The sequence below is a fragment of the Dromiciops gliroides genome, chromosome 2 (genome assembly GCF_019393635.1).
Source record: "Dromiciops gliroides isolate mDroGli1 chromosome 2, mDroGli1.pri, whole genome shotgun sequence".
NCBI lineage: Eukaryota > Metazoa > Chordata > Mammalia > Microbiotheria > Microbiotheriidae > Dromiciops > Dromiciops gliroides.
In genome coordinates, this window is record NC_057862.1 from 47,328,409 (window position 1) to 47,354,746 (window position 26,338).

At 42.6% G+C, this 26,338-nt stretch overlaps 1 protein-coding gene across 1 annotated transcript; it reads left to right on the forward strand.

Moving 5' to 3' along the window:
- The first annotated feature begins 275 nt into the window (after positions 1–275).
- On the forward strand, positions 276–21,402 carry TBC1D21 (TBC1 domain family member 21). Its single transcript, XM_043989333.1, has 11 exons — positions 276–335; positions 2,998–3,105; positions 3,405–3,508; positions 5,394–5,488; positions 6,743–6,853; positions 7,069–7,169; positions 15,925–16,021; positions 16,526–16,626; positions 17,947–18,063; positions 20,061–20,144; positions 21,370–21,402. Exons 1-11 carry the CDS (start codon positions 276–278, stop codon positions 21,400–21,402), a joined length of 1,011 nt encoding a protein of 336 aa, XP_043845268.1.
- The last annotated feature ends 4,936 nt before the right edge of the window (positions 21,403–26,338 follow it).

Consider the following 26,338-nt stretch of genomic DNA (forward strand, 5'->3'; position numbering starts at 1 on the left):
CATATTAGAAGACCCTGAGTCTTCATGGTGTTCTGACATCATTGTGAGATCTACTAGAGTGTTTGTGATGTCATCCCATCCTGTTCAGTCCCGTGGGAGAGCCCATTGAGAGGGACATCTCCCCCTCATGATTTAGCTGGTTGGGAAGTAACCCAGAGCCTTCTCATCAAAAAGTTACAGTGGAGAGCCTAGACATTTCTCACTGATCTGGGATTCACAAGGCTCTGGGGAATTTCCCACTCCAAGGTTGCTTTGAAGACAGCTGACAGGAGGCCATGACTACCCTCTCTCCAGAAAACAGCCTCTCAGCCATGAAGTCAGCCTCTTTCATCCTGGTGAGTGGTCCCCAATGGGGGACTTCCCCAGCCTCAGCAAAGCCTCTAACCTCCTACAAACATACATTACTCGCAGAATGTCCTTTTAGTCACCATGGAGGTCACAAAGTCTTAGTTGGCTTAGTAAATCACTAATTCTGATTCCTGCAAAGCTTTGTGTCTAAGTCTTGTACAGGGAGGGGGGCTTCACAAACCTTCCACCTCCTCACTTACCTGTGATTCTCCACCTGTTTGTATTTTCTGATACCTTGGTGTCAGCTACTCTTGGTGTGTGATACCACCCACTACAGCTCAGACAAGAGTAAGGTCTGTGGTTAAGTGAAGGATGGGAAGGCAAAGGTATATTGGTCAGTGCTTAGGGTAGGAGAGCACCAGGGGAGGGAGATAGGTCCTTTCCTATTAGTGAGAACATCCTCCATCCTATCCAGATCCATTCCTGCATGGAGGTAGAATTGACAGGTACCATCTTGATGCAATGTAAGAGCCCTAACATAGAATATCTCCCGCCCTGATCTCCCATGCTTACTGAAGTGAGACCCCAGGGAGTTTGTTCCTTTAGTTTATTACATGATCCTTTCTTAAAATAAGAAGCCTCTTGAAAGGAAGACCATGAGATGTCATTAGCAGTCACTAGCACCTCAGTGTGAATTAGCTAGATTATCTCCAAGGAGTTACTTTGATGAAAATAAATAACAATAATAACAGACATTGCTATAGCATTGTAAAGTTTACAAAGTACTTTACCTGTCTTTTCTCACTTAATCTTTGCCACAATCCTGGGAGGTAAGTTTTATATTTGTCATCATTAGACAGTGAGTGGGCACACAGGTGATAAAGCACTGGATGCGGACTCAGGAAGATCTAAATTCAAATACATACACTTCCTAGCTGTGAGACTCTGGACAAATCATTTAACCTCTCTCTTCCTCAGTTTCCTCATCTATAAAATGGGGATAATAATAGCACCTACCTAGCAGGGTTGTTGTGATGACCAAATGAGATAATAGTTATTAAACATTTTTCACATCTCAAAGCAATAAGAAAATGCTATTATGATCATCTCTACTTTAGAGATAAAGAAACAAATTCAGAGTAGTTAAATGACTTAAACATAGTTCTTGATTTCAAATACAGAATGCCATCCACTATATCACATGGAATGAAAAAAGGATAAGTATAGAGAACATATGATGCTACCTAGAAAGGATAGGTTTGGATAAGGTCAGCAGAAGAACACTAGATACTTGGAGGTGAGGCTCAGAGAGGGGGCACATCAATGAAAGCTTTCAAAGGAAAAATCTACATACAAGATAGACCAGGTTGAATTCATCCTACAAGAGCAGGTGAATTTGATCTTCATCACCACTCCCAGCATCATCATCACTATAATTGCCATTATTATTGACACCATAATTATCCCAATCACCACCACCATCATTATTGTCATCGTCACCATCATAATTTTTATCAAAAGTATCCACCTTAATTTTAAGCTGGATCCATTTTTCCTCCTGAAAACAAGGCGGGAAAGCTAGCAGGGCCCTGCCTATGAGGCAAACCCAGTAAATGAAGCAGAAGGATGTCCCTCCCTCTTCTTTCTTACCCACTAAGGCCCACCAAGAAGACTGAAAAACTCCATGTTCCCTTTTCACTTTCATCTCTCCTGGAATCTTTTTTTCCTAGTAGTATTCCAGAGATCATTATCTGGGCTTAGGTGTTTGTTGTTGTTGTTGTTTTGGGGTTTTTTTAGGGCAATGAGGGTTAAGTGACTTGCCCAGGGTCATCACACAGCTAGTAAGTGTCAAGTGTCTGAGGGCAAATTTGAACTCAGGTCCTCCTGAATCCAGGGCTAGTGTTTTGTCCACTGCGCCACCTAGCTGCCCCCAATGGGCTTAGGTTTTTTTTTTAAACCCAAACTCTTTTTCCCCCTTTAGGGACATTCCAGTAATGAAGTAGGTGACAGTGTTATGTCTTATGTTGGGCCTGGTCTGAACAAGGACTATTCTTTGATTAGCAATACAAAACAATAATAAGAATGAGAAGCAGTTTGGTGTCATAAAACTAGTAAAAGAGCAGAGGAACAATAGTTGGGAGATGCTCCAGTTTCAAGAAAAGGACAATTATTGCTTTGGGACTTCAGGCCAACTTGTCATCAAAAGCCCACTGACAACACTTTTTGCATCTAACAACAGTTGAGCTGCTGTAGTGAGCACTTACTCCTCTACCTTCTAATTATAGAAAAGACTTTAATTTGCTTTTCTTTCATTCCTATTTCCCATTTGTTTCCTTTTTCCTATAGCAGAAACAGAGGTTATAGAGTCATGTAATACATCTCTATGCAAGCAGTAAGAAAACTTAAGACTATTTTCCCCCAATCAGACCAGACAAAACAGTATTCCCCTCTCAACGGTAAAAAGGAATCATTCCTTTTTCTAATAGCCTATTTGCTACCTGTGGTGTTCACTAGTAATATTCATCCAACCATCATTTTACAATTTGCCAGTGCTACAGTTTAGATTTACAAAAAAATCTCAGCTCTTACCAGAAACCATTTTCTAAAATGACCAGTGTCTGCTCTAGGACTTATCATTTTAAGCCAATATTGGAACAGAAAAATAGAACAAAAGTTTAAAAGAGCACTAAATTGGTCTGGCCACACCAGGTGAAGAGGAAACCACCAATCGACAAGACAGAATGGGATAGTTACTTTGACGAGAATGGTCATCTGGCCAAATCCCGAGATTTTATCTGCCTCAATATCCTGGAGAGGGTAAGTCCTTCAATTTATTTTGGGAAAGATTTTTTAAAAAGGTGGCTACCACCAGGGCCCCATTAATGCTCTTAAAGACTTGAGGGAAGGGGAGACATGATAAATGGTCACCACCAGGACCTCATCCATACCCTTAGAGAGGTGGGAAACCTGGAGGGGTGAGGAAGAGAGGTCAGTAGAGGGTGAGGAGAAGGTGTAGCATTGGGAAGGACAGCCCAGGGGAGAGACCCAAGGTTCTGTTATTGCTCTGCCTTAAATGTGACCCCAGGGGCTATCCCCCACACCCATTCTGCTCACAGGGCCTGCACCCCTTCGTGAGGACAGAGGCATGGAAGTTCCTCACCGGCTATTACTCATGGAGGAGCTCCAAGGATGAGCGCCTGATGGTGGACAGCACCCGGAAGTATGTTGGATCTATAATTCTATGGGAATGGGATGGAGGAAAGTATGGGTTAAATAAGAGCAGGTCTGAAGGATGACTTTTCTAGACCTGTTTCCATATCTATAAAGTGGAAACCATAATAGTTGTATTTATTACTTATTTGAAACCCTCTCCATGCCCTCTAAAACCCCAGACTAAGTTGGGATTGTTGTAAGGAAAGGACTTTGTTAAAGTGCTATATTAACAGAGTTACTATTATCAGCAATCAACAACAATCATTAGTATTAGCATTAGTATCATCATAGTTGTCTAAACCAGAGATGTCAAACACCATAGGCATTTCTGACACAACTCTCCAGAATACAGCCTGGATTTGATTAAAATGTAATTGGAAAAAAATTAACGAAATTAATTTAAAAATACAATAGAACATAGATGATGTTAATAAATGGTTTTCTAGGTCAATATGTTGCCTATAGTGATGTAATATAGGGTTTAGTGTCCCCTGTTTCTATTTGAGTTTGACACCACTGTTCTAAACTCTTCACAACCTTTCTCTTCAATTGCTTTGTTTTAATTTTAATTTTGTTTTGTTTACTAGCCCCCACTGTGTGTTCAACTATATGTTCAGCTCAACTCTAGGGGCAGAGGAATAGAAATGTTTGTTGTTTTGGGAAAACAGCTCTTCCCAGGTGGGGAGACACAATTTCCCTATGTGAGATAGTGACATATAAATAATAGTGTAAAGTCTGGTTCTGCACTAGATGATTTTGCTTCAAAGAGCTCTGAAGATGAGAGCATGGAGTTAAGAATGGGCTAACGTAGTCAGAGTAGACTTCACAGAGAATGCAACTTAGATGGTTAGGAGGATTTGGAACAGGTGGGCAGGAGGTGGCAGAGCATTCTTGGGGATCAATAAGAGGAATTAGTAACCAAGCTGTGGCAAGTGGAGTTTTACTTTAGAGTGTCAGTATGGGGGGGGGGTGTACTTCTGCTCTGCTATTCATCGCCATGCCTCATGATCCTCCATCAGTCCTTTACAACACAGTATAACTGCCCCCTTTCTCTTTTCTGGCCCCAGACCTTCATTCCCAGGATCCATTGCTATGGGTCCCTTCCTTCAGGACCACCTTTTGTACCACTGCATTCTCTACCTGCTGGCTACTCCTAAGTGTTGGGTGGCAGAGCTAGAGGTCAAGGTTTTGGGGACCATGGATCTGTGGCATAAGCTGGACTTTCTGGGGGATAGGCCATGCCTTCTCTCAGAATAACTGCAATTGGCTAGTGTCACTGCGCTTGGAAACCTCTGCTATATCTTTTATGGAAGATGAACCACGGACCTGGATGATATAGGCACATGGGGGCAGAGGTAGGACCCTGAGGTCTTCTCAAAGATACAGTGAGCTTTTCCAGGTTCCGCACTGTCTTGTTCTTGTACACAGGTGCCTCCCAAGCAATGGTATCACCCAGTTTGTACTCACAGAGGCCTTTTTAAGAATCCTGTCTTCCTCTTCATGGGGTGGCATCTTTCCCTTAACAGGATCTGTCCTGAACATATGAGACCTCTCCTCATGCCTAGTTATGACTCTAAGGGTATATGAGGAAGAAGGTTAGGAAGCAAAGATACAGATAACCTCAAAAGATGTGCTGTGAATCCCTCTCTGCCTTGGGAATATATTTGGGAGAGATCTGAAGTTGATTGTTCTTCCTTGTTAAGTTTGTCTAAGACCAGTGTGAAAATACATTGGTATCAGCTCTGCACCCATCCATCAGAGGCAATGTGTTTCATTTATAATTGGTAGCCCCAGGCAGATCAGGAATTCCTTGTTCTCACTGGCCCTTAGCCTCAAATCATAGCCGTTCTCATTGCTGGGCCCCTGAAGACATCCCCTTTGTGTCCTTGCAGGAAGAACTATGAGGCTTTATGTGAAATGTATGAGAAAATCCAACCACTCCTGGAAAATTTGCACCGGAATTTCATGGAGACACGAAACAATATCTGTGAGCAGAACTGGACAGAACCACTCAGGATCCCCTCCCTCAAAGATATCCAGGGAAGGAGATTCCCCAGGTTTTGTAGAACTGGCCGGAGATGCTTTCAAGCTTCTCATAACCATATTTTGGCCAATGCATCAACAATTCAGTCTTTCCTGAGTCTCTTGGGCCAGGTGCATTGGAAGGAAATATGGTGCCTGCCCTGGGACACATTGTAAGAGGATTGAAGGGAGATCTACATATGAGAGATCTAGAGAACACACAAGGCAATTAATATATGCCAAGTGACATAAACTGGGAGGTCAGAGGAAGGACCTATCAGTGTCCACTGGAATAGACATAGGAAGTTTCCTGAAAGAAACAGGATGGAGCTGGGCTTAGAAAGGTACACAGTTGGTGGAAGGGAGAAGGGAAGATACTAGGCAGGTGGCAGAGGAGAAATAGTGATAGATTAGAGGGCAGGGGAAATGTCATGAATAAAGAGGGATAAGTGTTTGTGCAGTGATACTGAGACCAGCTTGATTGGAGTGGATGGAGTCCATTGAAGATCAGAGAATTCTCAAGTACCAACTCCATATACCCATGCTGCTCCATCATGGGGCATGGCATTCTAGGGAAGGGGATAAACTCCTGTCTCCCTCCCCGGTGCTGGGAAGGTCTGGAACACTGACCTATTCTAAGGAAAAGGGAAGGGAGAGTAGAAGGGTCTGTCAAGGATACAACTATCACCTTCCTTGTGATCCAGTTATCCCCATCATCTATTCCCTTTCATGTTCTCTATGCCCAAGTTCTCAGACAACTTGGTCCAGTAACTGAAATGTCCCAGTACAAAAAATGCCCCTTCAGAGGAAGGCACAACACAAGGGAAATGTGCCCACTCCCCCTCCCAAGGAGACAACCAAGGACCCCGAATATCCCAGCCATGCTCTGGGGCAAAGCAGCCCTCTCCATCGTCTCTCTCCCTCCTCTGACACAATGAGGCTCTGCATGAGTCAGTCTCTAACACCGTCAGCAAAGGTTTGCTTCTCTTGGTTTTTATGTGTGAGCTTTAAACAACTCCAGTGTGAGAGAGTTTGCCATCCTTGGGGCTGCAGCCCAAAGTTCTGGCTCTAAAGATGCCCCTGGCTCTGCTCTCTCAACCTCCCTCGCTGGGCCAATATCTGTCCATCTGGTAGCCTTGCCTGCACTGGTCAGGACAGTGGGTGAGGTTCTAACAGACCTCAGAGGTTATTCTGTGCTTCTCTCCCCAACCTCCTGAAGCCTATGACATCCAGAGACTGTACGACAAGGATCCACTGGGCAACGTTATCATAGACAAGAAACGCCTGGAGAAGATTCTACTCCTGAGTTATGTGTGCAACACTGAGGCTGGTGAGCTACCCTAGGACGGCCCGGGACCTGCCTGGGAACACACCTCTCAAACCAGCCCAAGCCTTTCCTGTCCATTTCCCTGCATCCTGCCTCTCTCTTCCTCAATCTCCCCCTACAAGTTCCTAGGCCCTCGACTCCCCTGAGCCGTGCACCTCCCCCAGGCCCTCTCCACCCCTCCACCCTCCCCTGGCCCAGCTCTGCTGTATCTCTGCTAGAATACCAGCAGGGCTTCCATGAGATGGTGATGCTCTTCCAGCTGATGGTGGAGAACGACCATGAGACCTTCTGGCTTTTCCAATTCTTTCTGCAGAAGACGGTGAGTGAGCCGGCCAAACCCTGACCACCCAAACCAAAGACTGTCATCCGACTTCATCTCTGTTCACCTGCCTGCATCCTGTCAGTCCTAGCCCCCTCCCTATACATTCTCAGGGCTCTCCCCAGGGCCCTTCACTTTGCACTATGCTGTTAGGGAGCAAGGACTTGGCTCATTCACCACTTAGTGTCAGGCCTACCATATGATGAATGGTCTACTTACATTGAGTGAGTGAGTTAGTGAGTGAATGAATGAATGGATGGATGGATGGATGGATGAATGAAAGCATGTGCATTCAATATGTTCTCTGTCCCAGGATTAGGGTGAGGCTAGGTTAAGGATGGATGTACATTTTAAACATATTCTGTTATTTATGTAGTGATGCCAGAGAGGAGTTGTTCAGTTGTTCAGTCATGTCCAACCACCATGTGGACCATGTTGTCCATGGGGTTTTCTTGGAAAACATACTGGAATGGTTTGCCATTTTGTTCTCTGGTTGATTAAGACAAACCAGTTAAGTGACTTGCCCAGGGTAACACAGCTTGCAGATGTCTGAGGCCAGATTTGAACTCAGGTCTTCTTGACTCCAGGCCCAGAACTCTTATCTACTGAGCCAACTAGCTGCTCCATGTCAGAGAGAACCACTGAATAATTTTAAATACTACTATTACTCCTCCTCCTCCTCCTCCTCCTCCTCCCACCACCACCACTACATATTGATACATAATAATACTACTACAACTAATAGTAATAATAGTCATAAGAGGAAGTAGACCTATGATTTAATTGGGCTAGGGATCTACCAATAAGGATATGTTCTCTCTCAATGCAGATGAGCACTTGTTTTACAATTTATAATTATAGAGATTTGCCTGGGGAGACTGAAGGGGTAAAGTGACTTGTTCAGGGTCACGGAGTCAGGATGGCTCAGGGAAGGATTTGAATCTAGTATTTGCTGACTCTGAACTAATTCCATTATGGCATATTCCCTACAGATGATGATAATAATTTTCAGTCATTTTTAACTTGTATCCAACTCTTTGTGATCCCACTGAAGGTTTTCTTGGCAAAGAGACTTAAGGAGTTTGGCATTGCATTCTGTAGCTCATTTTACAGATGAGGAAACTGAGGCCAACAAGGTCAAGTGACTTGCCCAGGGTCACACAAGCTAGCAAGTGTCTGAGGCCAGAGTTAAACTCAGGTCCTCCTGACTCCAGGGCTGACACTCTATCCATTGTGCCACCTGGTTGGCCCAACAATAATAATAGAAAAATTAAATTAGGAGGAAGAAGAGGAGGGTGGGGACACTAAGAGATAAAGAGTCTTCTCCAGGCTCACATGGTCAATATGTGACAGTGGCAGTTCTTGAACCCAGGTCTTCCTAGCTCTCAGACAGGCCCTCCATCCAACATATTAAGTTGCTTCTCATTCCCAGAATCAGAATTGCAAAACTGAAAGAAATCTCAGAGGTCTTCTAGTCCAACCCCTACCCAAAGAATGATTCCCACCTCCAACAACTGGCTATCCAGCATCCACTTGAGTGACAGGGGATTCCAAGGAAGTCCATTCGACATTTTGATATCCCCAATTGTTTTCCTTATGTTGGGATGACAAATGACATCCACTCCTTGAAGAGTCTTAAATCCCAGTTCAGGGGCCAAGTAGAACAAACCTAATTCTCCTCCCCATGATAGCCCTTCAAGACAGCTCTTCAATCATATCAAGACCACTCCCATATCTTGCCAGTCTTCACTTCTCCAAGCTAAATGCCCGAGTTCATTTTGTCTTGTGGGATAGTTTTGAGTCCTTCAGTATCCAGTTTCTTCCTCTGAAGACACTTCAACTTGTCAATATCTTTTCCAAAATGTGGTTCCCTGAATTGGACACAGAATCCCAGATGTACTCTAACCAGGGCAAAACATAGCAGGATCACCACTCCCTTCATTCTGGACAACATGCTATTATTAACGAGATCTAAAATCACATTAGAGATCATGAGAGGGAGTGTGGTAGAGTGGATAGAGAAGTGGCCTTAGAGTCAGGAAGACCTGGATTCAAATCCCACCTCTGACTGAAGCTCCATGACTGGGCAAATCACTTCACTACTCATTGTGAAAAAATCTAACAGCTGTAAGTTGTTGAACCTTTGCTGATCTACATAGGTAAGGTTAGTATCTTTGGGGCAACTAGGTGGTACAGTAGATACAGCACCTGGGCTGAAGTCAGAAAGACCAGAGGTCACATGTGTCCTCAAATACTATCTCTGTGACTCCTGGACAGGTCACTTACCTGCTCTTTGCCTCAGTTTCTTCATTTGCAAAATGGGGATAATAGCACCTACATCTTAAGGCTATCGTGAGGAAAATAATCATTGCAAAGTACTTAGCACAGTGCCTGACATATGGTAAACACAATATGCATGTTAAATTTACTATTATTATTATTATTATTATGCCAATAAAATCAGAGATCCAGACTAAAGAGAAAGAAAAAGGTCCCATAAACTGCTATGTTACACTGTTGGGTCATATCAAGCTTTTAATCCCCTAGACCCTCAATGTCTTTTGGGTTTTTTTTTGCATGAAGTTAATTTTACATCCTCTGCATGGGCAGGAGTTTGGCATTGCATGACTAATTAATTTATTGTGTTAGTTTCAGGCACTCTTTTTTATCATGTCTTTTATTTTTTTTCTATAATAGTATTTTATTTTTTCAATTACATGTAAATATAGTTTTCAACATTAATTTTTGTAAGATTTTGAGTTCCAGATGTTTCTCCCACCCTCCCTTCCCTCTCCCCTCCCCAAGCAATCTAATATAGGTTATATATGTACAACCATGTTAAACATATTTCCACATTAGTCATGTTATAAAGAAGAATCAGAACAAAAAGGAAAAACCACAAGAAAGAAAAAAAACAACAAATAAAGTGAAAACAGTATGCTTCCATCTGCATTAAGACTCCATAGTTTTTTTCTTTTTTTCTTTTTCTTCTTTTTTCTTTTCTTTTCTTTTCTTTTCTTTCTTTCTTTTTTTTTTTTTTGATGTGGAGAGCATTTTCCATCATGAGTCTTGGAATTGTCTCAGATCATTGTATTGCTGAGAAGAGAGCTAAGTCTATAACAGTTAATCATCACATAAAGTTGATGTTACTGTGTACATTGTTCTCCTGGTTCTGCTCACTTCACTCAGCATCAGTTCATGTCTTTCCAGGTTTTTCTCTCAAGCACTCTTTTAGCCCTTTAAGATCTTTTTGGATCCTTTTTATGCTATCCACTATACTGGGTATCCCTCCTAGCTGTCATCTGAAAATTTGACAATCCTACTATCTGTGCCTTCACAAAAATTTTTGAGGAGAATGAGACAAAAAAAATGGAGCTCCAGGGCCCCCTACTAAATACTTCCTGACAGGTAGACATCTATCTCTTAATGGATTTGGGTTAGTCACTCAGTTCACATTTCTTTGCCTTTTCATGTGAGACATTGTCAAATATCTTACTGGAATCCAACTATCTTATGTTCTAGTATTCCCTTGACTTACTACTCAAATAACCTCAACAAAAAGGAAATGTTAGTCTGATATGTTCTTCAGGAGCCTATGCTGGTTCTTAGTGGTTCATATCAACCCTTTTTGAGTGCTTACAGACTTCCTCATCAATATTCCTCCTCAAACTGATGGTAATTCACTGTCTTATATAGTTCGCAGAATCTACCTTCTCATTTTTGAAAGTTAGAACAGCATTTGCCTATTTCCACTCCTGAGCCCCTTTTGTAATTCTCAAAAATCAGCAACAGAAGCTCAACAATTACATCCAAAAGTTATTTCCATTCTCTGAGTCATAGTTCGCCTCATGACTTGGACACTTTGGAGGATAGGTAGAGGCTCCTTTGTCTTCTCATTTCTCTTGGGTTCCTATTCCCTCTTAACCATTTTTGTTCTATCATTCCCAGGCTGAAGGTTCTCTTGGGCAGAGAACACAGAAACAAAGTGGCATTTAAGTGGTTCAACCTTTCCATCCACAAACAGCAGGGTGAACTCTCTCCTCAAACATAGCTGAAAGTGCTTTATTTTGATTTTTAAAAAATTATCCTTTGGGTTTATCATTTATCTCAGCTCAATCTGAGCTTTCACACTCCTGACTCTGGTCTTACAGGAGTGTGTCATTCTTTTATATTCATTCTCACTTACCTGATACTATTCCATCTCTTATATGAGCCCTTTAAAAAGCCAACTGTGTTCCTTATGGTCATTTTAGTCTCCTTAGATGATGCTGCTCATTGGACATTGTTGTGACTGCATCATCAGAATTTCATAGCCATTCACATCACCCAACACTGGAGGAAATCTTGGCTCTGTCCTTGACTACCAGGTTCTAGAATTATATAATATAGAAGAACCCTATCAATGCATCATTTTACAGATGAGGAAACAGTCCCAGAGAGATGAAGTAACTTGCCCGAGGTTACCAGAGCAGGGATTTGAACCCATGTCCTCTGATTCTAGAAGCAGTTAGGTGGCATAGTCGATAGAACATTGGGCCTGGAGTAAGGAAGACCCGAGTTCAAATTTGTCTCAAACACTTATTACCCTGGGCAAGTCACCTAACCCTGCCTCAGTTTCCTCATAAAATGAGCTGGAGAAGAAAATGGCAAACCACTCCAGTATCTGCCAAATGGAGTCACAAAGAGTCAGACGTGAATAACAACTTCTGATTCTAGATCCAGTGCTCTTTTCACCCTGAACCTAGTTTTTCCTGACTCCAAGTCTAGCATACTGATTCACCAGTCCCATAATTAAGACATCCCAACTGCAGGAAGACATTTTCTAATTTTTCAGAACCATAGAATGACTGAATTGGAAGTTCCCACAGTGGCCATTTGGTCTACCTTGTACCTGAACAATAAGCTCTACTATAAAATTCCCAACAAGTAAACATCCATCCTTTGCTTGAAGACCTTCAACAAAGTCCACTGTCTTCTAGACAGCTTATTCCACTTTAGGATAGCTCTCATTGTTAGAAAGTTTCTCCCCACTTATGTTCCTCACTCCATTTGCCCTCAACTTGCTTCCACATTGGCAGGTTGGAGTTTCCCAGAAGCAGGATGACTGCTGCTACTACTCACTACTCGAAGGGTCCTAGGGGCGATCCTTGTCTCTTCCTACTAACACTATAGCTCATGAGCACCCTATCTATCTAGAAAAGTCCATTTGAAAATAAGTCATTCGATTAACCTTAGTCAAAAAAACACTTAATGAAAATGAAAATCAAATATACAACATTTCATAATATTATACCTATAAACTTGAATTACACTCTCCTACCAATGCACATAGTGTCAGTACAAAGAAGAGATTTACACCTGAAGTCCAAGGATAGTAAGGCACACTTGGAGAGTATATATGGCTAGGGTAACTCATAACACTGGAAGCACAGACTTCAGTGTCTATTCCGTCTTGGGAATTATCCATAAATATTCCTTGGTGAGCATAGCTTCTGTGTCAAACAAATGCTTCCGCTGCTAAGCTGTGCTGATCCACATTATAGTGGATGAACACTTCACTAGGCATGGTGTCTCAGCTGGATGGGCTGGGTTTATTTGGGCTGCTTCTCTTGTGTTCTGTTCCTAAGCTGCTTTTCTCCTCAAGTGAGCTTGCTCCCTGACAGCAACTGTAGTATCTGTCACTTCCAGTTTCAGGCTTAGCTGATGCTTTCAATTGAATTAATGTTGTGTTCTCATAGGAAAAAGCAATAGCTCTTATCCTAAATTTGGCAAATGCCTCTACAATTCAGTATCTTTGCAGGATCCTTCTGTTTTACCTCTCAGCAAAAACAGATGACAATATAAATCAATTCATTTGTTTCTTTCTTCTCCTTCTTTCCCTCCTCTTTCTCCTTTTCCTTTTCTTCTTCTTCTTGGTAGCAGATCATAATAAACAACAAAAAGTATCTTCTCTGTTTCAGCCACAGGTAGCAATAGAAAGCAAAGCAAAACCTCTCTTTAGCTAATTAAATTTGCTTGGCAACAAGTGACATTGCAGAGAGAGAGTTATGACGTCCCTGAAACAGTTCCAAAGTCTGTTATATCTATATTTTCTTAACTATATGTCTGTTTAATTATTAACTGACTCCTCCCTGAGAGAGATGTCACTGAATTTTATGATTAGTAACCAAATCTTCATTATCGATCACCAAGCTATTAATAAGTAAAGTACATTTATTCCATAATCACAAAATAGTTCTAGCTCAGAATACTGAAGTGACTTGATCAAGGTCAGAGAGGTAGTAAATAGCTGTGTTAAATTTTTAAATCAAGGTTCTCTGGAGGTAAAATGTATTTGCTGAAGAATTTCTGGACTGCTTTGGTCTCCTTGTTACAGGGATTGTTTTACATTAGTAAAATAGTAGAAGAGGGTGATTCCATTTTCCCAGCACCAAGAATTTATTCTAACGGGTCAGACTATAACTGTTACAATCCCACAAAATACCTTCTCATCTTTAGCTTCTCTTCTAATTCACTTTTAATTGTGACCATTATTCTAACTAATTGATTTTCTTACTAAACACAGGTAGCTAATTCTGAAGTGATTCACACACCTGTACCTAGACCCTTCCTGTCTGTTAGGATATAGTTGATTTCATTTTGGAGAATGTTATTTGGTTCTCATCTAGTCCAGACACTCTTCTGAAAGTAGGTATTCATCTTATACAAGTATGAGGTTCTTGAGTAATCCCACAGGTATTGTCCTCTTTCTTTTCTTAATCCTGAACTGTATTTTTCCAAACCTATTTTTTATTCTCACCGGTGGCAACCTTTGTAATGATCAGAATATCAAGATCTATGTTGATTTTGGAGGATCTTGCCAAGTGCCTTATAGAATTACTCTAACTTTACATTTTATACAAAGACATGTTGATACGTAAGCTGCAATTCAATTCACAGTGGGTTATTTTGGGTTTTTTTGTTTTTGTTTGCCTGTTGAAAACTAAAAAGTGAAATGACTCTGAGTCTGATGAATAATTTCTTATTGCCTTTGGACATATGATGAAAGCGTCCTCACCAGCTCCTTGATTTGCCCCTCCAAAAAGCACCCATGAGACATCCTTACAGATTTTTTATATTTTCTGGCTTCATTTATCATGATAATATCAGCATCAATGTAGGGACAGTTGGGGGGTGCAGTGATTAAAGCACTGGCCCTGAAGTTGGGAGGACCTGAGTTAAAATTTCACCTCAGACACTTACTAGCTGTGTGACCCTGGGCAAATCACTTAATCCCAATTGCCTTAAACATTCAGGGCCATCTCCAGTTATCCTGATATATATCTCACCACTGGACCTAGAGGGTTCTAGAGGAGAGAGTGAGGCTGGTGACATTGCCCAGCCATGCCTCACTTAAATCCAATTTAGTTAAAAGTCATGACATCACCCCAATGTCATGGTCCTCTTCCAGAATGAAGGACAAACAACAACATCATCATTGTTGATGTGGTTCCATTCTTCAAAATGCATAACAATATATTGGTCATTGGACGAAAATCACACACAGAAGACCAACGGTTTAAATTTAGTACGAGATCATCAAAAAATCACCTGCTTCTAAGAGTACTTTGCCACTGACACTTTGAAAATGAAAGGGAAACCAGGGGGGAGGGGGAAGGGTGCTAAAGCAGAGAAAATGAACCTCCTCCCCTTCTTGGCAGAGAGATTATCAGTTTGGAACATTGGATATAATATCAGACTTTTAAAAGTGTTAGTTTCATTAAAATACGTTTTATTCTCTTTATATTTTGTTATAAGAGATGGCTCTCCCATGAAGGAAAAAGGAAGGGTTTAGAAATGAAAGTGATGTTAAAAAATATATTAATTTGAAATTTTAAATGTAAGGAAAAGGGGTGCATACAAAGCCATTTTATGTTTTTCTTTGAGCCATAGGTTGCTATAGCCAACTGAGTAATTGCTAGTGGTCAACCTATTTAGAAATGAGCTTCTTAGTATCTAAGTCAGCTGGTCTTCAAGTTGCCAAAAAATTACTCTAATATCACTTTAGAGATTTGTACATCATAGTCATAGTCTGTGCCATTTTGAATACTTTATGTCCCTAGGTCTCAGTTTCCTCATCTATAAAATGAAGCGTTTGAACTAGGTGACCTTGAAGGTCCCCTCTAGCTCTAAATTCATGACCTTGTGGTCATTGAGCCCACCCCCATGCCACAACAAAGCAGCAAAGCAGGATTTGGGTGGAGGTCTCTTTCCCAATATCCACAACTACCCTTGTAGCCAATCCTACAGCTATCCAAACAATTCACTTCCTCCCTTATCCATTTCTGACGCATTTGAGGTGCTTATTCTCAGACTGAGCTGGCCACTCTTTGAGCTGATATAAACACTCACACCCAAGCAAGAAAATGGCCCATTTCCAGTGGTTTTCTGCACGTCTGCTCTTAGCTCTCCCAAAAGTCTGCTGAGAGGCATCCTACCCGGGTCATGAAGGCCTGGCCATGGGCTACATCAAACCACTTAGAATCCTCAACACTGAGACCTGGGTTGAAATGGTATCAGATGCTATGTGACACCAAGTGAGAAGTATACCAGCACCAAGGGTTGGCATGGAGCTGGGGGAAAGAGCATTCTTGAGCATGAGAAATGACTTTTCCAGTGTTCTCCATTTGTTCCACTTTCTGTTCTACTCTTCTTTCCCCTTCTCTCTCCCTTTCTGCTTCCCTTTTCTTCCTCTTGTCATCCTCTGTCTCCCCAGGAGCATAGCTGTGTCATTAATATCGGGGTGGGGAAGAACATAGAAATGCTCAACTCCTTGATTTCTTTCCTGGATCCCACCTTTGCTGAGCATTTGAGTAAGTTACCCTTTTACCTTTCTCCCTCCCACAGTTACTCCATCCTAGTTAGGGGCCCTGGGTGGGGCGGGGGAAGCAAAGAACTCAATCCAAGCATGGTCCAGGGGAAAGAGCACTGAACGTGGAATCAAGGACCCCGAGTTCAAATTCCACCTAACCCTTACATGACCTCAGACAAGCTACTTAACTTCTAGGGCCTCAGTTTCCTCCTCTATAAAATGAGGAAACTGTGTGGGATGACTTTGAATGGCATCCGGGGTTTTATGCACCTAGTCTAGGATGCTCCCTGCTTGTCTTGATGTGCCTGGCTTCTAGCAGTTGAAATGACTCATCTGTCATTTCATGGCCTGTCATGCTCCTCCTAGAGAGCAGAGGCACAGGCAGTTCTGGGAGAGGTGGTGGGTGAGTCTACAGGAGTGGGTTGGGAGCAGGGGATGGGGGAGGGGGCCTAGGAAGAGGAGGAAGAGCCAGTCACCAGCTGGGTTTGTTTTTCTTCCCCCATAGAAGGGAAAGGGGCAGGAGCTGTGCAATCCCTCTTCCCCTGGTTCTGCCTCTTCTTCCAGAGGGCATTCAAGTCATTTGATGATGTCTGGAGGCTCTGGGAGGTGAGGAATTTAGTGGGCTGGGAGATTAGTCTGGATAAACCCACACCCTTCACCCCAAAGAATTTCCTTCTTTTCCCCTCCCCATACATTAGTCTCTTATGATGCTGGTAACACCCAGGTTCACTTCCCCAAAGGACCCAGGACTGGAACCAAGTCCACACAAGTCGTCCCCTTTATGGGCCTCTGAACCACTATATCCCCAAACCATGGTGAGAGAATCTAGCACCCATTTTAGGTGCAGGGCAGGAACTTCCCTTGACGATGCCTAGTTGGATCACAAGAAATTTTGTACTAAGATCTTTGTTGTTCAAATTTTCCCTGGACGTGTGGCACTTTCCCCCACAGTGGGAGTCCAAGGGGAAATCCAGATTTTTTTTTTCAGTTGCAACATCAGCAACACATTCAATCACATTAGAAATCTTTCTTTTGGGCAGCAAGAAGACATCCAGATTTTCCTCTTAGTTTGCAACTTACGTATATGATAAGGGGATGATGCCCAATGCCCTGGATATTTGACAAATGATTAAGATTGTTCAGGATGTTTGTCTATGTCCCAGGTGGCCTGGGAACCCCAGATAAGCCATTTGCAATAATCATCTATTTTCTGACCTCTTCTGGTTTCTGTGAATGTGCTCTTCTCCCCCAAAGCAGTCCTCACATAGTCTTAAGGAAAGGAAACCTTGGGGAAAAAATGAATCTGAGCCCAATCTCCAGCAGACTCTCCAGAATTAAAGCAGAGGGATTCAATTTATTTTAACAAATATTCTTAAAGAACCTACTATGTGCAAGATACTACACATAGTTAGGTGCTAGGGTCACAAAGAGGAAATTACACAGTTCCCGCCCTCAACCATGTGGTAGCCACTCCTTCTCTTGGCTATTGCTTCTTGGCCATGAACTCATCTTCTGTCACCAAGGGCCTGAGCACATGGCCCTCCATTTTCTCCTTATTCTTGCTCCCCTCATAGTTCCTATAGATAAGGGAACTATGCTGCTCTCTGAGGCCAGGACCCAAGTTGCCACCTCCTCTTGTGTCGCCCAGTCAATCAAATAAGCATCGATTAAACTGCTGCTATTTGCCAGATAGATACTGTGCTAGACTGGAGATAGAAAGACAAAAATGAGGTCACCCCAGTCCTCAAAGAGCATAATTCTCCTGGGGAGGAAGAAGGGATACAACACATAGACAGGTAAATAAACAGAAGACATATTCAAAGGAAATACAAGTGCAGTTTAGCACAGGGCGGGACACACAATTATGAAGGTCACCCCGAACACCCTAAGTAGGGTCTGACTCTCCTTGGCCCATGATTCCCACAGGTCCTGCTGACAGGGAAACCCTGCAGGAATTTCCAGGTGTTGGTGGCCTATAGCATGTTGCAGATGGTAAAGCAGCAAGTCCTTCTGGAAAGTATGAACGGTGAAGATATTGTCATGGTGAGGGAAGCCATAGGCTGTTCTGCCTGAGAATCTTTGGGGAAAGTCGGTGCTTCTCTTTCCTTTTCCTCTCCATCCTTCAACCCTTGAGGCCCCTGCTCCCCCCCACCCCAGTATAAGTGAAAGGACACAAGAGCAGGAGTATGCTAGTAAACATTTAACAACCAGGTTCTCAATACTCATGATATGCTTTTAATTGGCATTGTTAGCATTTTCTCTGACACTTTCTTACACCTAAACAATCAACAAAGCAATAAATCAAGCCCTGATTGCCAATTTCTGAGTTACAAAGACTCCTACTGAAATTTTAACAATAAACTTTAAGCCAGCATTTTTTTGTTATTCAGTTGTGTCTGACTCTTCGTGACCCCATTTGGGGTTTTCTCAGCTGTGATACTGGAGTGGTTTTCCATTTCCTCCTCTAGCTCATTTTATAGATGATGAAACTGATGCAAACAGAGAGAAGTGACTTGCCCAGGGTCACACAACTAGTAAGTGTCTGAGGCCAGATTTGAACTCCATGAAGATGAGTCTCTGACTACACCTAGCTGCCCTTAAGCCAGCATACTCCTCCTGGCTTAGAGTCAGGCCACAGTGCGATAGGATGGAAAGAGCATTGATTTTGGATCCAGATGACCTGTTTTAAAATCCTGTTTCTGACATTTACTATCTCTATGACCCTTGGGCAATTTATTTAACACCTCTTTGGCCTCAGTTTCCTTATCTATTAAATGAGAGTTCTTGAGTAACTGGCTGCTGAGGTCTCTTCAAGCTCTCAACCTGAATCAAGTTCTATCCTTGCTCTCCATGGCAGTGCAATATTGGGCCCTAGTTTTCTCATCAGGAAAGGGGGGAGAATGGTGCCCATTCTTCCCTTACCTCCTAGGGGTAGTTGTGGACCTGAGGACTCTTCAACACTGAGCCTGGCAAATGAGAAAAAATAGATATTAAAGAATGGAGGTGAAGTGGGGAAACAGAAAGAACATAAAGAAAAGTACTGGACATGGAGTCAAAAGGGAATTGCATTCAAATATCACCTCCAATACTTGTTGTGTGACCCTAGTCAAGTCACTTACTCTCCCCGAGACTCAGTTTCCTCGACTGTATAATGGGTCTAATTATATCATCCTGTAATTTCTATCTCATAGGGCCATTGGGGGGTATCGATGGGATAACCTGAGACAGTACTTTGTAATCTCAACAGCATCATCGAAATATCAGCTCTTGCTATGTTTATCCTATCATTGGTGCCTCCCTTAAAAAGTACCTGGGAGGTGTTATACATTGCACATGATTCTGGTCCTTTTCCAGGGTATTGATCAGTTATATTAATTTGTTGACTTTTTTCCCTCCTTTTTTGTCTTTAAAAAACACCATTTGTCATAGCGGGTGCCTATCTGGAAGGAGGAAAGAAAGGGCTACTGGGAATAGCTATGATGGTGTAAAAAAATAAAATAAAACAGCAATAAAAACTTACTTTAGAAAATAAAAATAAATTACAAGTACTCAAGAGGGAACTTGTTCTTCATATCTATTCTCTCCTGGATTCAGTGACTCAGGTGGTAGGAGCAAAATGGAGGGAGCAAGAGAGTCCAGGAGTCCCAGATGCTGTCACATCTGGCCAGGGGTAGGTGGGGGAGGGAGGAGGTTGTGAAGGTGATGAAATTGGACTGGAATCTTGTTTCCTCTCAGTCAGTCCTCCCCTGCTCCATTCTCAGGATTTATTTTCCCCTTAATAAAACTTGCTCTTGGGCAAGTATCTATTCTTATGTATTAATAACTGATATTGGTTTATAACTGGGAAAAACACCTTAGGTGAATAGAATTTCAGGGACTCGAGCAAGAGAAGGAGATATCTGGGGCATAGGGCATTCCCCGAGCTCTTTATAGCACATTGTGTAGGTGCCTATCTCCCTCTGGGTTGTTCATGGCCCCTCAGGGAATGCATCCCACAGTCAGGCCAAGAAGACCCTCAATTCCTCTCTGTCCCCTAACAGGCCTGCAATAATCTTATTGACCTTGATGCTGATGAGCTTATCTCTTCTGCCTGCTTGGTCTATGCTGACTTAATGCAAAAGGATGTGAGTATTCAGAACTTCCAAGTCCACTAAAGTAGCCTTTCTTCACTGCATTTGTTTCTCCCTCAACCTGCCCCCACACACACACACACTTTCCTTGGCCTTCTCTCAGCCCTTGAGAGAATATTTGGTGTCAAATTATTACACTCTTTCATTCCCAATGAGTCTGTGATGAACTCTTTTCTCTGCCTGTCCCCACAATATAACTAAACACAGAACTGAGTACCTTGGTAAATGTTGATTCTATGAATGAATGAAAGCATGAGCAAATGCAGGAATAAATGAATGAATGACTGGATGGATTGGATGAGTGAATAAGTAAATGAATGAAGAACTAATGAGCAAATGCAGGAATAAGTGAACAAATGACTAGATGAGGTGAATGAGTAGAAAAGTAAATGATTGAATAACTAAAGTAATGAGTGAATGAATCAGTAGGTAAATGAATGCATGAAAGAAAAAATAGTGGACGAATGAATGCATGTCAGTGAATTAATAAGATCTCCAGGAAAGAATGATAAAAGAATGGATGAATAATGAAAGAACAAATGAGTGAATAAATGCATGGATGTAAATAAGTAAATGAATCAAAGGATGCATTAGTGAATGAGTAAATGAATGAATGAATGAATGAGTGAATGAATAAACTATGGAGTGAGTGAAGAAATGGTATGAATGGGGTGAAGGAATGGAGTGAAAAGTAAATGACTGTGTGTACAAAATAATGAATGAGTGAAGGATTGAGGAAAGGGAGAAAAGAAGGAAGAAACCATGGTATGAACAGTGAATGATTCAAGGAATGTATAAATAAATGAATAGAAGAATGAGTGAGTGAATGAGTAAAGCAATGAAGAAAGGAAGGAAAGAAGGAAGGAAGGAAGGAAGGAAGGAAGGAAGGAAGAAAGGAAGGAAGGAAGGAAGGAAGGAAGGAAGGAAGGAAGGAAAGGAAAGGAAAGGAAAGGAAAGGAAAGGAAAGGAAAGGAAAGGAAAGGAAAGGAAAGGAAAGGAAAGGAAAGGAAAGGAAAGGAAAGGAAAGGAAAGGAAAGGAAAGGAAAGGAAAGGAAAGGAAAGGAAAGGAAAGGAAAGGAAAGGAAAGGAAAGGAAAGGAAAGGAAAGGAAAGGAAAGGAAAGGAAAGGAATAAGTAATTGAATGGCTGTTATTGTTGCAGTAGCTCCTCATTTTTTTGGACTCCTAATGGCCCTGGGCCCTCTCCTATTATCTCCTTAGGTTCCAGAACCTTTAAAGGAGTTCTTCCAGTAAGGAGACAACACTGTGCTCACATCGGACAGACGTAGTGCCTGGGCAGTAACATCAGGAACAAGGCATTAGGATGAGGGAATAATACAACACCATTGGAAATAACCATTGCTTTGGGCGAGTGACCATTTCTAAGGGCTGGAGAAAAGAGCACCAATGACATCAGTTACTGGGCTGCCTCTTAGAGTTGGGTGGGCTAGGAGACATTGGCCACCTGGGAAGAGATTGTTGAGGGACAGGTAAATATGGTGAAAGATGGGGAGGCTGGGAAGAGATTGTGAGGGCCAAGAAGAGATGACATGGACTGGGAATAACAATGATGGTAATGATGCTGGTGACAATAATAATAATTACTTGAATTTCCATAGCACTCTACGATTTCTAGAGCACTTTCCTCATAACAGCCCAGTGAGGCCAGTTAGTGAAGAAGTGTCATCCTCATTTTATGGACAAGGAAAACAGAGGCTCCGTGATTATCTTGAGGCAACACTGTTAATAGTGTTGGACTCCAGATCTTCTCATTCCAAGTCAAATATTCTTTCTACCGCCTTGGGATGGGAAGAGTGTTTGCAGGCAGGAAAGAGGCTGAGAAAAGACGTGAGGGATGAAACGAGATTGTGTGGGTTGAAGAGAGATTGTACAGTTCTGGGAAGAAATTATGCAGGTTAGTAACTATTTAAAAGGCAGCTGTGTATTCTGTGTTTAAAAATAACTGCTAGAAGTGGGCTTATGATAATAAACTGAGCCCCCACAAAGGTTCTTACCCAGCCAGGCCAGGATAACCCCTTCTCTGAGTCCACTAGGCCCATCCTCACAGCAGCAGAGCAGTGGCCCGAGTGTCCAGGCCTCAGGTCTGTGTCCCCCTCTTATCAAAGGGGGTGGCCCCACATGGCAGAATCACCCATACTGAGGGAGGGGCACTGCTTATTGTCCTCTAATGCACCCCGCCCCAGCCTCAGAATGACAGCTCCCTAATCTCAGAGCACAACTACCACTGGTCTTCCCTTAGTGATGCTACAAGATGTGTAGGAGAATAAATCCCATGGTCTGAGTCACGGATCATAGGGTCTACCACTATTTCCCCTGTAACATTTCCATTACTTTCCAGGCAAGGCTGTAGTCAGGAGAACACGGATGAACTCTGCTCAATGATCCTGGACGCTCTCTCTCCCAATCTAACTGATCTCCCCTAAGGCTGAATAACCTCTCTCCAGCCCTCCTAACCTGGAGCTGTCTGGAGCTCCTGACAAGAAAGACCTGGACAACCCAACCTGGTTCCTTGCCTGGAATTCCATACAGCTGCAGAGAACACCACCCAGCTCATCACATTTAGCTTATTTTGATGAACTGATTCCTCATAATATCCCTAGGTGGACAGTAGAAGGCAGGGCAGGGTGTAAGCAGGTGGGGAAACTGAGGCTGATAAAGAGGAAATGACTTGCCCAAAGTCATACGGATAGTCAGTGGTACATTCAGGACAAGAATATCTAGTCCAAGGCTCTACCCATGGCCTCACAGATGTTTTCAAGAGAAGCACTTTCTTGTTCTACAAGCATGAGACTCAAAATCCCAAGGAAAGGGGGAAGCAGGTTAGAAGTCAGTGATTCACCTAGCAGCAACAGAAAAACCTGGTGATGAGAGGAGTGTTCTCCTTACCCCCCAGGAGGCAGATGTCAATCCCATAGCAGCTAGGTCCTGTGTGTCACCAAGGCACTCAAGGCTGGACCCATTGTGAGTCTGTCTGGAGGTCCTAATGGGTCCACAGTGTAACATTCATGCTCATCCTGCAGCCTTAGGAAGGTACCTCATCCCTCTGGGCCACTTCTCTCCTGTCACTCTCCATGACTCCCTCTCCCCGCAGGTCACTGACCATGTCACACTTTGATGCCCTGTGCCATGCTGAGCCCCTACCTCTTTTAATATGCAGAGCCTGGGAGAGAAGGCTAGTGGGGTCCTAAGTTGTGAGGAAGCCCAATCTTTACCTCAGTGTCCCTATGTGAAAGCTTGTGGTGGCAGATGCTGCCACACATAGGGGCCAGTCTATGGCCCATCTATAATCTGTAAGAAAAGATGCCCCCTCTTAGGTCCTTTCAACTGACCTATAGCTCACCCATGTCTCCCCAGTGTCTTTGTGAACCCATTGTCCTTTGAAATGAACTACTACTGCCTATCCATGAAGACAAGGGGTGGGTAGGGATAGGCCTGGAAGGTACAAGTATAACTTGGGATGATCAGTAATGATTAAAGAGCCTTCAGGCACATTGCCTCGAGGGAGGAGATTCTAAAATGGTTTCCAGGGACCAAGACCAAATGTGGAAGTGAATTCAAGATGTTACTTCACCTGATAGCCATGGTGAAGGAAGAACACTTGATGAAGGCATACTATGCTTCTGTTTAACCATTTATTCCCAAGGCAATTGTCTTTTTATCTATCTATCTATCTATCTATCTATCTATCTATCTATCTATCTATCTATCTACTTATTCATTCATTTGTTTGTTCATTTATTTGTTTTTTGTTTGTTTATTTTTTTGGATCGTAAAAGTATTTTATTACTTTTCCAGTTACATGTAAAGATAGTTTTCAACACTCGTTTTCATAAGATTTTTATTTCCAAATTTTTTTCCCTCCCTTCCTTCTCTCCACTCTCCACAAGACAGAAAGCAATCTGATATAGGTCATATATGTACAATCACATTAAACATATTTCTGCAGTAGTCATGTTGTGAAAGAATTAGAACAAAAGGAAAAAAGCTTAAAAAAAAAAAAGTAGAAGCCGTACGGTTCAATCTGCATTCAGAATCCATGGTTCTTTTCTCTGGCTATGGAAAACATTTTCCATCATGAGTCCTTTGTAGTTGTCTTGGATCATTGTATTGCTGCAGAGAAGAGTTAAGTCTATCACAGTTGATCATCACACAATGTTTCTGTTACTATTTACAATATTCTCCTGGTTCTGCTCACTTCACTCAGCATCAGTCCACTTAAGTCTTTCCAGGTTTTTCTGAAATCTGCCTGCTCATCTTTTCTTACAGTACAATAGTATTCCATTACATTTGTATACCACAACTTGTTCAGCCATTCCCAATTGATGGGCATTCCCTTGATTTCTAATTCTTTGCCACCACAAAGGGAGCTGCTATAAATATTTTTGTACATGTGGGTCCTTTTCCCTTTTTTATAATTTCTTTGGGATATAGACCTAGTGGTGGTATTACTGGGTCAAAGGGTATGCACAGTCCCATTGCCCTTTGGGCATGGTTCCAGCATTAGTGTTCCAATTTTTCCCATAGCTTTTCCAACATTTATTATTTTCCTTTTTTCATATTAGCCAATCTGATAGGTGTCAGGTGGTGCCTCAGAATTGTTTTAATTTGCATTTCTCTAATCAATAGTGATTTAGAGCATTTTTTCATATGGCAAGAGATTGCTTTGATTTCTTCATCTGAAAACTGCCCAAGGCAAACTGTATACTTGAATAAGGGTTCTTGTTTTGACCATCACCCCTTCCTGTTGTGTTGGTTAATTGGTTTTACCTTTAGGGGTGATTGGGTATGTTTATAGTATATTCTCCTCCATTCTCTTCTTCCCAGATATAACTGCCCTGGAAGATTCCTTCATGGCTTCTAATCCTTCTAAGGGCTTGGATGAGGTCAAAAGCTATATCTGACTTTCCCAAGTCTTATTATCATTAACAACAGTGTTACCTCCAACAGGGAAGCAGGACTGTGAGCTGTGGGACTGCTGCAATAGCATCCCTTCTGCTTAGAGGCTTCCTGAAGGCAGCTGATGCAATGGGGAGGAGCCAGAGTCTCTGGGTAAACACTTTAATCAATGGCAGAGTGATCTAAGGGGAAGGAGGAAGTGCACTCACTTGCGGGATATGTTCGTGATGATCAGAACAGAATCAGTAAAGAAGTCCAGATTTTCCGCTGGACATGAAAAGATGAAATTGCTTCAGGAAAACTCCAGCCCTGGAGGACAATGAGTTGACCCAGATAGAGGGGTCCTGAGTCCCTGCTACTGAGGAAATTGAGGCTGGTGGATCACTAGCCTAGGAGTTCTGAGCTGGAGTATGGCAAAAGCCAAGTGAGTGTCCACACTTGAGTTGATCTCCAGTACGGTGAAACCTCGGGAGCTGGAGGGGGCCTCCTGGCTGCTTCCCAAGGAGTCAACCAGCCTGGATCATAAAGGGAGCAAGAAAAAGCTTCCATGACTAAGAGGTGACTGTAGCACTTGCAGTCTGGGTGAAATAGGAAGGCCCAGTCTCCAAAATATCTTGCAAGTCTGGATTTAACAACAAGGTGGTGTGATGGCCGTGTAGATGGCCATGGCATGAGAATATTAATCCCCTGAATGGTGTGAAAACAAGGCCTGTGTCCCTTGGGGATAGAAGGTTGGGTAAATCTTTAAATGATTATTCCATAGAGATTCTAAGGGCACAGAAGTCAAATGTGGGCAGACTATAGGAGCATAGCTTTAGAGCTGGGTGGGGATCTTAGAGGTCATGAGTCCATTTTACAGATCAGGAAGCTGAGGGTGAAAGAGGTTTCTTACCAGTGAAGGAAAGAGATGAAGGAACTGAATTAGCCCACCCTCCCTCCATAGGCAGCATCTTTGCAGAGAGAGAAACCAGTTCCCAAGCCCCCAGAACAGTGGAAACAGAGGCAAATGAGATCTTTAACATCAGTGATCTTTGCTTAGGCTCAAGCAAAGCTCAGATCTAGATGATGCCCTGATCTGAAGCTCTGATCTCAGCAAGAAGAGAGAGCTACCCCACAGATATTAATGTGGACACTGACCTTCCCTGGCCTGCCAAGCTGTTGCCACTGCTCACAACCCTTCTGCTGCCACAGGGTGAATGGTGGACAGAGAGAAGCTGAGACCTGCACACAACCATGGGCAGAAATAATGTGCTTAACACCCTATAGGGATGCA